The sequence below is a fragment of the Nanorana parkeri genome, unplaced genomic scaffold (assembly GCF_000935625.1).
Source record: "Nanorana parkeri isolate BGI_ZX_2015 unplaced genomic scaffold, ASM93562v1 scaffold343, whole genome shotgun sequence".
NCBI lineage: Eukaryota > Metazoa > Chordata > Amphibia > Anura > Dicroglossidae > Nanorana > Nanorana parkeri.
In genome coordinates, this window is record NW_017306611.1 from 1,077,680 (window position 1) to 1,092,412 (window position 14,733).

The following is a 14,733-nucleotide window of genomic DNA, read 5'->3' on the forward strand; positions in this document are numbered from 1 at the left end:
ATCCTTTAAGTCAATATACACTACATTAGCCTCACAATGGGTCATCGCTAAACTCCAGTGTCCTAGTGCATTGGTGTCTACAACCTCTAAACTCATCCATTCTACCTGTTTTTACTTTGTACCCCATGGGTACTGCCACCCCCACCATTACCTACCTACATTTTTGCATTGCAGCCTTATACCAATTATTACCGCATATGTCCCATCTTTTTGTGTTTACACAAACTTACCCTGAATGTAGAAAAAGGCGGAATGTTAGTTCTGTGACTAGCCAGCCATTTGGAAAGTTATAATTACATCCGTTTCCACCCATTCATCTATTCACAGTTGCTGTTCAGCAATTGCAACACAAGTTATATTAGGCTTGTTGCTAGATGTCTGAATTCACAAAATACTGCCTGTTCTGCTCAGAAAGGCCTGCTTTTCTTTACAAATCAATGGGACATTCTTAGTCATCTTCCTTTTCGCTCATTGTAGTTGAGCTTTCAGCTCTGGTACTTATAAAATTCAAAACAACATTATAAAGTGCAACAATAAAACCACATTAAATTGTAATAAAAGCACATTGACAGTGTACATCTATTATTGACGTGGCCAGAGATGACGTCATCTTATCATCAGAAAAATGCCCTCTGATCTACTTGTGTCAAAACACTTTCTGTGAGTCATGTGCTTGTGCAATGCCAGTGGTTTCCAACCTTTTATGAAATCATGACACACAATGATGAAACTTAAAATGTTTGTGACACACAGCACAATGAATTACAAATGAAAAACACATGTTTACGTCATAGTGATAGTCACACGTCATATGGCTATTAATATTTATAGGAAATAAGGCTGTTGAGTGTTGTTCTGCTGAGAATCCCATTGCCTTAGGCCATCAAGAAGATTTTTTTTACTGTTAGAACAAATTGTACCGTACTTCATAAGGTTTTTTTTGCAACGCGGTGGTGTTAATGGGCACCATCTATGACGAGGCAAATTGCCTCATCTTGCGTTGGAGCTGTGCTGGAAACAGTCAGCGCAGCCCCAATGCAGAAGGTGTGAATCGGCCCTTAGGTCATTGAAGATGCAGGTTTTCAATTAATTTATTTTTGTCTTTTAGTTGAACTCGATGGACATGTCTTTTCTTCAACCTGACTATGTAACAAAGAGTATTTTGTCTATTTGTGCTATAATTTATATTGACTTATTTCACAAGCTCCTGTATTCTACAGAACAGACTTATAGTGAACCTGTCCATTGTTGGCAAAGTAACAGGTTTGTGTTATAGGAGGCACAATAAGTATTATTTACTTCCCTTCCCTGCTCTCCTTGCTGCCCCATCTGCTTTCACAATCTGCTGCTACAACCTCCAGAAACTCCTACATACATTTTTGAAAATTCGAAGAAAGTCGCAATTTGCAGAGAACACTTTCCCTGTTTTTATGTGGCATAACCCACACTGGCTACTCATGCACTGAACACTGTTTTGTGGGAGTGACACATGTAAAATTAGGATGAGAACCACTGAGATACATTTATATTCAGCCTAAGCAAGGTATACGTGGGCAGGGCAGTTCACAGAACTACAGTTGCATTGAATGCTGGGATTTGTAGAGCACATGATACTACTGCCTTTGCACTCCTGCCTTCCACAGGAGCCTAATGGTCAGTTAATGATAATGTAACCAGCTACAATTTTCCCTGATTTTAGCAGCAGAGTTAAATTAGGCAGACCTTGTCAAAATCTTAGTTTATGTCTACAAAAGTTATAGCCTTTATATTATGCATTTAACCTCCCTGGCGGTATTCCCGAGTGTAGCTCGGGGTTACTTTTCCATACCATAAGCGGTAACCCCCGAGCTACACTCGGGAAAGCCGCATAGCATTTACTTACCTTGTCCCCCAAGCCGCACTGTGTTCTGCGGCCGATGCCGACTTCCGTCTTCCGGGTTCCGTCCCGGAACCGGCTGGATATTTTTAAAAAACAAAAAAAACGGCAAAGAAGAGTAAAATTCGGGAAAAAAATAGACCGAAAAATGACATGATAAAAATAAAAAATCATACCGCCAGGGAGGTTTTTAATAAGTGTGCTAGGCTCACTACAATGATGATTTTTTAAACAAAGGTACAGTTGTATTTTAACCAGTTGTGGACATTGGGCATGCTATACATGGTCAAAATAACTTTATACAGTATAAGTACAGGGTCCCTGCTGCTCCCCCTCACATTTGCCAGCAATTTTTGGTTGTTGAAAAGACAGTCTGGAGTTGTTTGCTATCAAGAAATTGACCTTCTGACAGTTTATAAACATTGTTCAGACCTGAGACGGAGATATAAAGTGAAATTGTTACTTCTATATTTACTCTGTTGCATGCATCTGCAGATCAAAGGGATTTGTTTTAATCTGCATATGATCTCAATTAAAGCAAGCAACCTGAAAAAAAATGTTTTATTTAACTCTTTATTAACCCTTAGTTTACACCAACCAGCCCTATTTAACTCCTTCTTCCCCTTTCCCCTAAGCTATTATTTTCCTCCTGACATTATTATTATTATTGTTACATAGTATTTATTTAGTGCCAACAGTTTGCGCAGCGCTTTACAATGTAAGGAAGACATTACAATTACAATACAATTCAAGACAGGATGGTAAGGAGGGCCCTGCCCCTGAGGGCTTACAATCTGAAAGAGGAGGGGGAAATGATACATGAGAAGATAGCTGCGTGGGGATGAATTGTTTGAGAATGTGATGGTTCAATGGTTAGGTTGAGGTGGAATAGGCATATTTGGTCATTTCTTTTTTTCCAACCATTATTATACAAACTTTTGTTTTGTTATTTGTTTTTTTTTAATTTGTTGTTTATTTGTTAAATGTTATTGACTCATTTTATTTTATTGACTTAAAAATACTTTTTTTTTTTAATTTGTAGATAACGTTGCAATCCTTTGTATTATGTATCCCCCCAAAAAAAGGAGGATTATTCAATTTCAGTGGTGGGCAGAATGGGGTCAAAAGTAATGATTTCTTTTGCGCTGCACTTACAAATGTTTTCAGAAGGCTTTACCATGCTACATACTGATTAGAGTGAAGGCTCTTTGGTTGCTTTAGGGAGTTATTCACTAATGAGCCGAAGGATACAGCCGTAGCTTCGGCTGATCCTTCGGCTCTCTTTGGCCGTTGAACCGAAGGGCTGCTGTACGGGCTATTCACAATAGCCCATACAGCAGCCGAGCGGCTCAGCCGAGCCGAAGGCAAATGCTTCGGCTCGACTGAGCCGAAGTGACAGCCGAAGCGGGGCAAACGTCCTGTCGAAGGCCGGCCATTTGCCTCGCAGATGACAGCTGGGCGGAGCCAGCTGTGATAATATGGCTGATTCCACCCAGTTGTACTGACAGATCAGTGTCCCCAAATTACCTGGGGATGCTGATCTGTCATTAAACAATAACAACTGGGCGGGGCGGGGCTGGCCCAGAACGGCAGTGAGTGAGCTGCCGGAGCTTCGGCTCAGCCGATCCAGATGTTGGATCGGCTGAGTGGAAGTCCTTCTGCACTTCGGCTCAGCCGAACATGCAGAGCATGTATGGCTGACCGAAGGCAGCTGCAGGCAGCCGATGTACAGCTGATTTCAGCCGATGTATGACTGAAATCAGCCGTACTGAGCCGTAGTGAATAGCCAAACATCGTTCACTTCGGCTTGGTTATTCACTCGGCTGCCTTTGGCAGCTTAGTGAATAACCCTGTTAGCCCCTTCTCACCAAAACCTGTTGGGTTATACGGTCCCATTGGGTCACAAGCCCTACCTCATAGAAGCCATAGTTTCTGCACTTATGATGGTCAAACAGCCTGAAACAGCTGTATGCAGTTTAGAATAAATGGCTCTGTAATATTAGGTTATATTTGCACTATACACCGGTTGTTCTGGGTGTGTATCTGCATGGTCATGCCCTCTGTCCTGAATTGAGGCTAAATCCTCTCATTTCTGGCATATGTGATTGAATGAGACATGTGAATACCTTCTGTTTTAAGAAGGCTTTACAGTGTTATGTACTAAACTCTTCAAAAGCTTCGATTACACCTTGCATGGGCTATCTATTGTTAATTTAAAAATATGCACATAACTTACGCAATGATGGTCATCTTTATGAACTGAAAACCTGGACTAATTAAAAAGTGAAGCTTAGCTGGCTTTTTGACAGCAGTTATACTAACAGCGTCAGCATGGTTGTTAGCTAAAAGAAGCTTGATATTAATCATAAATATGCATATGTTCCCTGCATGTTGTTTGATGTGGTATTTGAGACTTCCAGAGAATCAGTATTACAGTTAGCAGTCTTACATCCGAGTTACTTCTCCCTCCGCCTGTCATTGAGATTAACATTACTGTACTCCTAACTTGTGTGTGGTATATATTTTAATGCATCAGATAAAGAGATCACAGGATCAACTTCACAATGTGTCTTGCATGCAACATTTTAAAAAGGCCAGAACCTCTGGGACTAGATCTAACAATAGATATCTCACCATCATGGCATCTAGACCAACAGCTGCCGACAACAGATCTCAAACATTTCCGAGCTGTCGTCATTTCATGCCTCTGTGTTCTGGAAGACAGAATAGCCGTGAACAATATGTTACAGATGAAGGCTTCCAGGGAGAGGTCACAGAAACAGGATGACAGAGATGGAATACCCTGCACCCATGTATATTAGCACCACGTGAATCAACCAGTTTTATGTTTATAGATGACTACTCCAATCGGAGGCCTTGATTGATTGTTTTTTAAGTTTTAGCATACTTATGCATAAATGGTTCAAATAGGTACAGTGCAATTATGGTGACTGTTTTATTAGCTAATTTCTGCTGTGATTAGTTCTATAAATACTCACAAAGTCTTGTACAGAAAGATTAAAGAAAACAATGAACTCAGCACAAGCATGCATAGAAAATATACCATGCCTTGCCATCTTTTCCCCTTCATCATTCACCTGCTGTCTTCTTTAAATGTGGCTGTATATTCACATAGACCAGATAAAGGTATAATGATTGGCATTGCAGGCTAACATAAAGCTGAACTCCAGGCAAACAGCTAAATCCACAATTAAAATACTTTTATATGGGAACTACTTTACCTGCCAAAAGATTTGTATTTCTGAGATTTACAATGTTTTGCCAGACAGTGGAGCCAGCATAGTAACCTAACTTTTCTCTACTACAGTTAAAGCCCATCTCCATTTTCCTCTTGGCCTCGTCTTCGGTGCTGGACGGCCCTTAGTAATGCTAGGGGGGTGCTTATAGCATAAATGCAGGGTGTGTCGATGATGACCACCTCCCCTAGAAAGCAGCACCTTGATACCCTGAACATTCATGAAGTTGGCTGAACATCTAGGGGTGTAATGGAAATATTGCGGGGGGCAGTACACATCCTAGGCTACCAGTTAAACAAAATTTCTGGGTGACACCTGTAGTTGGATGCAGCCTTTCAATATCATATAACAATTTTAGTCTTGTTTGTTAAGTTTATTTTCTGTTACATTATTTTGTTTATTTCTTTAAATTGATCTAATGAATTAAGGGGTTCATGTACATATATACTTACTAGATCTGTATTTTACAGCTGAACTGCAGTCAAGCAGCTAAATATATAATATATGTAAATTATACTATATATTATTTAGATACATATTGTGAGCTCTTTTGCCTGCCAACAAATTTAGTTCAGCCAGTCTTGTCCAGTTCAGCCAGTGATTCTATCTGACAGCACAGCCAGGTTAGTAATTTTTTTAATTTGCATTTAAGCGACATGGCTTGGTTGCTGTCCTACAACTATCCTGCTGCTTGGACAATAAAGAATCAGCAGCACATTGACAAGGTCTCCATTTGGCTCACATTGCTTTCTAATGCAGATTCCAAGTTCAATATATTATATTGTCAGCCCTTTGCCATGTAGTAGAGCTTACCAGCTCCACCTTCCATTGTGAGTCAGTGGGGTTGATTTACTAACCTTATAAACACACCACGAACATGTATACACCTCTGTAGTGTGTTCCCTCCCAGCATGATCTATGGGTGGAATCTAAACACCTTTGTAGTGTCTACACACCCAGCAGGTGTGTTGTGCAAAGCCTTGCATGAATTGCAAGGTGATGTTGTGTAAATTAGCTCTATGTTGTGTTGCTTGCGTTGATGAATGCAGGAATGTATATGCATGAGCTAATCATTTTTGTCTAAACTGTGAAGCAGCATTATATATGCATCATGTGCATGATTTTTCCATATATGGCATTAGTGGAAATATGCTTTTAGAGATTTTTTGGTTGATAAATACGTTTTGCTGTGTGAAAATCACACGCACCTGGTGCGTGCGTGTGTTTAGGTTAGTAAATCACCCCCAGTGTGTAGGGAATGTTTGAAAGCAAATGACAGATGCAGGCAGGCAAAAATACATTGAATTCAGGGAGAGTAAAATGTAACTATTAGAACTAGTATGTTCCAATAGTTTGAGCCAGCCTGGGACACTGCAGCTGTCAATATGCCGACTCTATACGTAAAATGTGAAGTGGCATTTCAATCTTAATTTAGGTAAGCCCGCTGCATCCTTTCTCCCAAGATTACGAAGAGAAGTGCCATGTGATGCTTAAGACATGCAGTTGTATATGTCAGTGGCATCTGCATTGAATATCTACCTTATACTTCTCTTCTAGTGTGCCTTGAGTAGTAGTGCTGCAGTACCCAAAGTGCAAGGTCCTCCTCATATATAAGGCTTAAATGTCTTTTAATGCTAACCTCCAGAAAAATACATATATGAAATACTTATATAAGCACAGTTTTACCTGCCAAAATATGTGTAGCCTTTGTCAGACTGATACAGAAGGTGCTGTTACTGGCAGGATCCTCATTTTAAGAAACCTTGTAATTAAGTCACAAAAAATATTTTTCGTATGAAAACTGTGTACAGTGAGATATAATACCAAACGTACTGAAAAATAGATTGTGTTGTTACATATGCTTTAAGGGCAGCATTTACTATCATTTACGTTGTTTGTGTTCGGATTAACATTTCATATGTAAGTGCAGCAGAAAGTCATGTAACTGCTGATGTCAAAAATAGAGGAGACATACACAATATAAACCATAACCATGTTAAGTTAAAGCGATTTGGAAACCATACTAAAAGATGACCATATCTTATTTATGATTCTACCCTTTGAAAATATTTTTAAATAACATTTCACAAGGACAAAAGAAAGAGGTCAGCACTTGTTTAGTCATGCAACCGTTGGTTGGTCATTGTCTAGCAGCCACTTTTGGTTGTGGTTCACATAAAGCCTGATTTCTAGTAAACCTTTACTGGATGAAGCTTACGGCCTGTGAAAAGACTGCCTGTGGGAACAATGTGGTTCAGTCTTGTTAGCAGTGAGTGGGCAGACCATTGTGTACTTAGAGGTCAGATTGAGAAAGAACATTTGAGAAGAAGGACACAGTTGTGGTCATACATGACTTGGATTTGCGGGAAGTCAAGTATGTGGCTCTGAATTTAGACCATGGTTCGGAGCCTTGAAGACTGGGGCCTGGAACCAGAACAGAAGATTGCTGTCTGCTGTGGAGAAGAGGTGGGCGGAGTGGCGTAAACTAGATTTCAACTGTGTTTCCTCATCAGTGATTTTGGACATTTGGCCAAACATAATTTTCACCTGACCTGGGGCTTTCCTGCTGTTGTTTATTGATTGGATATGGCAAGACCATCACAATTGCTCCCTTGCAGAGTGTTTTTTTTAGTCACATTAGTTCACATAAGCAACATGGGGTAGATACAGTGATACAAAAAAGTGTAATTATGCACTACATAAGTGGAGTGTACATTACAAGTCTGCAGTGTGCGGTTTTTAGATACTGTCTGTATTATGCTGTTTAGAGGAAACTGTTCAAACAAGATCATAGCTGAAATACATAACTCTTGATGAGATCATGATGTGTATTGATACCCTGATACTATCATGGTCTAAACATATTTCTGGACTTTAGAGGGGTATTTTTCAAGCAGTAAATGTGACACTCACTACAGGTGTATCATCCTGGTGCATGTATTTTAAATTACAGTTCATTGATTCACCTGCAGAGAATGACTGGTGAATGTCACATTCACTTATGACTATATCCCTAAGGATGTTTTCACAGTCAAATGTGTGCGTTTGACGTGACTTAACGCATGTGCGTTCACTTGTTTTGGCATAGTATTTTGACATGCATTGTGTTACGTTGCGTTTTTTGTTTTGTTTTTTTTATTTTTATGCTAACTATATAAGGTATCGGTTCTGCCCTGCGTTGATGTCTGTTGTGTTGACACGCATTAAATACGTGTTTCTTTATGTAGCATTGCGCTGGAAAAAAGGAGAGTATACTCTCCTTTTTTTAGTGGAGGGCAGTGCACATCAATGCAGTACAGTGGTTTGAACTGCTCCCATTCACACCCATTCATTTTCAGATTTCCTTGTGTTGGCTTCCGTTCTAAAAACGGATGCCAATGCATCTGGCGTGAATGGGGCCTAAGGCTTTTTTCATGAAAGCCTTAAATTTAGTTATACAGGTTAAACATCAATAGCCAAAAACATTTACTACATGGTTGTATTTTTCATATATTTTATGTGATTTGTGGCAGAAATATAAGGGTCAGATAGCATACAAGGATGTATACGGTAAAGGGAGGGTAGTTACCTTCACAGATTGTTTTCCTGTGGAGACATTCTGGGCTACTTAGTTAGTCTCTACAGAGAGAAAAGATTAGGAGCCATGTGCAGTAATTTATAGCAACCAAAAGAAAATTATTTTTACTGATCTCACCATACTAAACTATATTTTGATTGGATGGCCTTGGTTACTGCACTCTACACTCTTAGGCTGGGTACACACCTTACAACCATCGCAAGACTTTTGTCTTGCGATGGTTGTAAGGTACTTAAAAAAAACGTACGATCTGCCTATCTTGCATAGGCAGATCGTACTTGTGATGATCGCAAGCCACGCCCCCTGAGGGGCGGGCTTCCGATGACCGCAATGCTTGCGCACACCGGCCCCGTCTGGCTTTTATCTTACGAACATGCTACACACCCGCTGAACATCGTACGATGCTCGGCGGGTTTTCAAACATGTTCGTAAGTTTAAAGTCGTGTGACCTTACAGTAGTAGAGGTCGCACGGCTTCCACACAGCTTACCATAATCGTACGATCGCTGGATTTCCCACGATTATCGTAAGGTGTAACCTTTTGTAGTTGCTTTTCAGCTTCGTTATTGGCTAAATCCAAATGTGTGTGCAATGATTGTAATAATCCTGTCCAAGCTTTCTGAATTTTTAGCATTTAGTTAAATGTTTGTAACACACATGGGCATAAATGTTTTGTTAGTTGAACTTTATATAATACCAACCTCAATCAACTTCAAAACTGCTAATTTATGAGTTTCAGAACTCAAGTTTTAGTTTCTAATCTGCAAAGATGGATATATTTGCAATTGTCAGTCTCTCCAAGTTTTGCATTCTTGGCATTTTTAGGAAGTTTGTCTGCACACAATGAGATTTTTGTAATCACTCCCACAATTCTTGGCAGACCCACTTCATGTGACTTTATATTTATACTGCAATATTAAAAACATAGAGTCAACCATTTTAGTTATGCAAATGTCACATCAAGGTTCTTCTCAACCTTTCAACATCACAAATGTTTCGATAAGCCATTTGGACAAACATTTGCTAGGCAAAAAGGACATAGGATGCCCAGACACTTGTCTAGTTCTAAGCTTCTGCCACTGATACTTGTTCAGTAAACATCCACTTAGTACAGGCACTTGCCTTCAGATCTTTTAGGATATGTAATATATGTATATGTAACATAAATCCACAGCCTTCTTCCACATGTACATGGTGAGGTTTGCACCATTGGTAAATGAAATCCATGTTATATAACCAATCTTTTATATTTATTGTCTTATATTTGGTAAGTGGAATGAATATATGAAACTATATCTTCATATTCATATTCATTTCTTCTATCTAGAGACTGAAAAGGTAATTGCAGCAAAATGCAGCTTGTATTTAGACCAAGGAGGTGCCATCACTCATATTTGTCATATTTTGTATTTGTTATTGTTGTCACACCCGTTAGAAGTATATAATATAGCAAAATAGATCTGTTTAAAGTTATGACCATCATTCAAAGTGAATGCTCTAATATAGTAATCTTTTCTGCTGCTTACTTTCCACTTGAGGTTAGCAAACAACATTTTGACGAATACTAATCCTCTAATGGTAGTAAAGGCAAATTAAATTATAACAATTTTTTTATATATATATTTTGAGTTCTGCATGGAGTCAGGTATGGTTTGGCCCCCTCCTGGGTCCTTTAAGGTACACTTTAAACAAAACTTAAGTGTATTTCCACTTTTGCAGTCAAATTTGAGAAAACCTCTCTATATGTTTGTTGTGTGTTCCTTTTCACACAGCATAACGGAAAAAAAAAATATATATTTCTTTTTAATATTTCTTACCTTTTAGAAGTTTTGTAGCAGCATGCAACGTGGCTGATTCCAGGTTTGTTGAGTACCTTCACAGTGATCTGTCCTTATAGAAAGACTGAAATTTGAGGATTGTGTTTCTCTCATTAACGTCATCTAAATACATTGGAGAAGCCTGGGATGTAATCATTTAATCCCTCACAGCCCCTCCTAGCATTACAAAGAAGGAGAAGCAAAAAGAAATTATAACCCTTAACAGGCCAAGAAACCCATTGAATGTCCCCATTGGAAGAGTTCTCCTCCGTTCTTGCTCCTGTGACTCTAACTTTTTTGGATTTCCCCGGATTACTTTCAGTGTCAGAGACAGTAAGCATCAGGATAAATTGATAGAGAGAATTTCCCCAGAGGGGGGGGTTAGACAGCAATAACAACCTGACAGGGGTTTTAACACCCAGTTGAAAAGAAAACAATGTTTGGCTGTAACTGTTCAGAGTGTTTATATTGCACTAAATGTTTAATTTAAAGCAGAAGTAAAGTAAAACAAACATTAAAAAGAGCCCCAAGGAGCTTTTATCCATACTATGCATAGCATAGCATAATAGAAAAATAAAAAAAGTTCTGGCAGGCAGAAAGAAGGATGTATGCCAGAAGAGACTCACACAGTCTCTTCTGTCATATTACGCCAGTCTGTCAGCATTCTTTTATACAAGACACTTAACTTTAGCCAAATGGTTTCATTGGTTATTTATAAATGCTAGTATTAATGAAGGGCAGTAGTGAAAAACGCATCAGTGAGTGTAACTGGTTTGATCCGAAAAATAGGGTTTATATTGACTGAATATTTTGCACTACAATGTGTCACTCTTTCTCACCTCAGAAATGAGTTCGGTATAGTACTAAGAAGTAAGTAATGCATCTTCGAAAGAAAAATGAGGAGAGAGATGCATCTTTAGAAATGTCAACTTTGACATACTGAAGCATTACTTCAGTTAAAGATTTGTATGAAATATCCTGGTTTGTGGTCAACCAGACCTCACATGGAGTTTGTTTCTTGTTCTCAGAAACTATTTATAAGTTTGAACACATTCCAACAGCAAGGCATTGTATATACTGCTCATTTATAGTCTCAAGTAAACCTGTCATGACACAACTATCACAACTGCCATTGCTAATATTTTTTTTTATAAATTGCTAGTTTCTAGCTGTCTTGGCTTAATTACTCAGTAAGCCACTGCTCCATAGTAAGCCTGCAAGCAATGAAGTTGGTGTCCCAACCTGCACCTTTACTCCACACTAGTGGCTCTCTAAGTAGTGAAGCACCAAATCATCAACATAGTGCGCCTATGTTAAACATGATTTGTGACATGTGTGCCAAAACCTGAAAAAAACCTGTGATTTGTCGCAGGTAAGTTGCTTTTTAAGTGCCTTGTAAACTGTGCCTGTCTGTCATAATTTTAACCTGCACTGCAATGTAGTGCAGATATTAGCCGCAGATCTGAACCTGGTCTGACCAGACACAGATCTGCACATTGGGCTGACTGACTCCCTCTAATAAGCATCTGTGCAGACACTTAAGTGTGGGAGACTAAGCTGGGAGAGACTGCCTCCTCCATGTGCAAGCCGAGTCGAGGTGAGGAGGCAACCAGCAGGTCCCCAAGCTCACCAGAGGCAGCAGGAAGTTCTGTGCTGTTTTGTGCTGCTCTGTGGCTGTACTTCTCTCTTTTCCCTTGACAGTCACTTCATGATCAGGCAAAAAAGGTGAGAAGAAGGGATATCAAGAAGCTGCTTCAGCTTGCTGTATCGCTTCCTTTACGGTGACAGCGCACACCCAGTGCGCTGTCACTGTGCAATATGCACCTAATAAACAGAGGTCGCCATGTATACTTTATCAGGTTCCATATGTTTGACAAATAAACATTAAGGATTTGCAGAGCAATATGGGTTAGCTAAAGAGATATCATAGGAGTTGTTTTCTGTTGTATTCAATCCTTTAGCCATCTGGTAAGGAATTGCTCTCATTGAGTCTTTAAACAGGCTGGCTCAAATAGAAAATATTATTATGTAATATTTCATATTTATCTGACTAAAAACATGAAAAAAATTGTCTTTTTTTTTTTTTTATCCTGACCATAAAACATTTGCAAAACCATTCTACATTGTCTTTACCTAACCCTAAAATCATGAAATCCTCACAATCCTGAACTGAACAGAATCCTATTTTATCTTTTCCCAGCACCATACCCACCAACATACAGGAATGTTTGTAATTATACTGCAGGACATGGTTTTCATTGTTTATTATTAGGTAATTCTCAATTCAAGGGTGTAGTGGATAAAAAAGAAAAGCCATTCAGATATAGACCCATCAATAAACATATAGTGATAAGCCCATGCTAGATTCTAGTCAGCTCTGGGTTAACATATTTGTGCATCTTTGTTCATCTTGTGCTTTCGCTGTATTTTCCTGATTAAACTGTACGTGAAAATAACAAAAGTGTAATCTTCTTTCTTCATAGCGTTGATTGGAGCCTGTGGTGGAAATTACACCAAGGATGCTGCTGTTATCTACTCTCCAGATTTTCCAGACTCATACGGATCAGGAAAAGCCTGTTACTGGACTATTCAAGTACCGGGAGCTTCTTTGATCCGATTTAACTTCACCTTCTTCGACATAAAAGACTCCCGAGATATGGTGGAGCTTTTGGATGGTTACACAAAGCAAGTGTTGGTGCGCTTTGATGGCAGGAACCATCCTATACACAGTTTTAACATCTCATTAGACTTTGTCATCTTGTATTTCTTCTCCGACCGAGTTAATCAGGCCCAGGGATTTGCAATTGTGTACGAAGGTAAGAGAAGCAATAACACATTGTGTTTTTATATTTTGTTTTAGTTTTCTTTACATACACCAACCAGCCATAACATTATGACCACCTGCCTAATATTTAGTAGGCCCCCCCTTTTGCTGCCAAAACAGCCCTGACCCCTTGAGGCATGGACTCCACTAGACCTCTGAAGGTATGCTGTGGTACCTGGCACCAAACCATTTGAGCTACAGTAGCTGTTCTCTTGGATAAGACTACATGGACCAGCCATCGCTCCCCAAATGCATTAATGAGCCTTGGCCATCCATGACCCTGTCGCTACTTCACCAGTTCTCCTTCCTTGGACTACTATTGGTCATCCAGTTATCACAATTTGGCCCTTGTCAAAGTCACACAAATCCTTACAATCACCCATTTTTTCTGCTTACAACACATCAATGTCAGGGACAAAATGCGCCATTGTGATAAGATAATCAATGTTATTCATGTCACCTCTCAGTGGTCATAATGTTGTGGCCAATCGTTGTATAACAGAGCACTTTTATCACATTATAAATGTTCTCTGTCAGTAGTTTAAAGGAACAACAATTAGCTACATCATGCTGATGATCTAAACCCAAGAACAAAAATAAATATCTTGCCGTTTACTAGCCCTTAGATCCAGCAGCTACATTAGATTTCCTTTCCAGCTTTATTTTAACACGGTGATCCTGCCAGTAACACACTTCCTGTCCTAAGGTAACAATATACTGTTTTGTATCTGCGTAGGAGTAGCGTTATCACCCTAGGACAAAAAGTGTGGTAGGACTACTGAATACCTCCCTCTCCTCTCATCTCCATAACATGGGGAGGGGGTCTTCTGTCTGTCACAGAGGAGAACTGAGCAGGGTTGATAACACTGCAGAGTGCACTGAACATAGGACAGCACTAGATTTCTAGCAGACAAACAGCTATTTTTATAAATTATAAATGACTCAGATATGACCATTGTATATTTGAATATACACATTAGGGATGCACTGAAATGTTGGCTGCTGAAACATGGTACTAGGGGCAAAATGCCGATAGTACCAAAAACAGCTGAAAATAAGGTGATTCCCTAGCTTCTCTCCTCCACCGCTGGTGTCAGCAGAAGCAGCGGGGATCGGAGGGAACACAGAGTGATGCCTAGTGGGGAGGAGAGAAACTGTCAGGAGGCTAAACGGGGAGGTGTGGGGAAGAGACACCTGTCAGCTGTCACAGGAGGCCAAGCTCTCCTCCCGCACCGCCCCACTGGGCCTCCTGTGATAGGCGAGTCAGGATGGAGAGCGTAGTCAGAACTGATTGCTGAGTGTTTGTAAATAACTGAGGACATAATATAGTAAAATAGAATAGATAAAAAATCCTTTTAAAAGTCATTTTCATTTTCAGCCTGA

The 14,733-nt window shown here is 39.6% G+C and overlaps 1 protein-coding gene across 1 annotated transcript in view; it reads left to right on the forward strand.

Annotated features, from left to right (window-relative positions):
- KREMEN1 (kringle containing transmembrane protein 1) overlaps window positions 1–14,733 on the forward strand; it is a 155,705-nt gene that overhangs the window by 131,486 nt on the left and 9,486 nt on the right. The window contains exon 6 of the mRNA XM_018558492.1: window positions 13,010–13,342. Within this exon, the coding sequence (XP_018413994.1) occupies window positions 13,010–13,342 (333 nt within the window). The remainder of the gene's footprint in view (window positions 1–13,009; window positions 13,343–14,733) is intronic.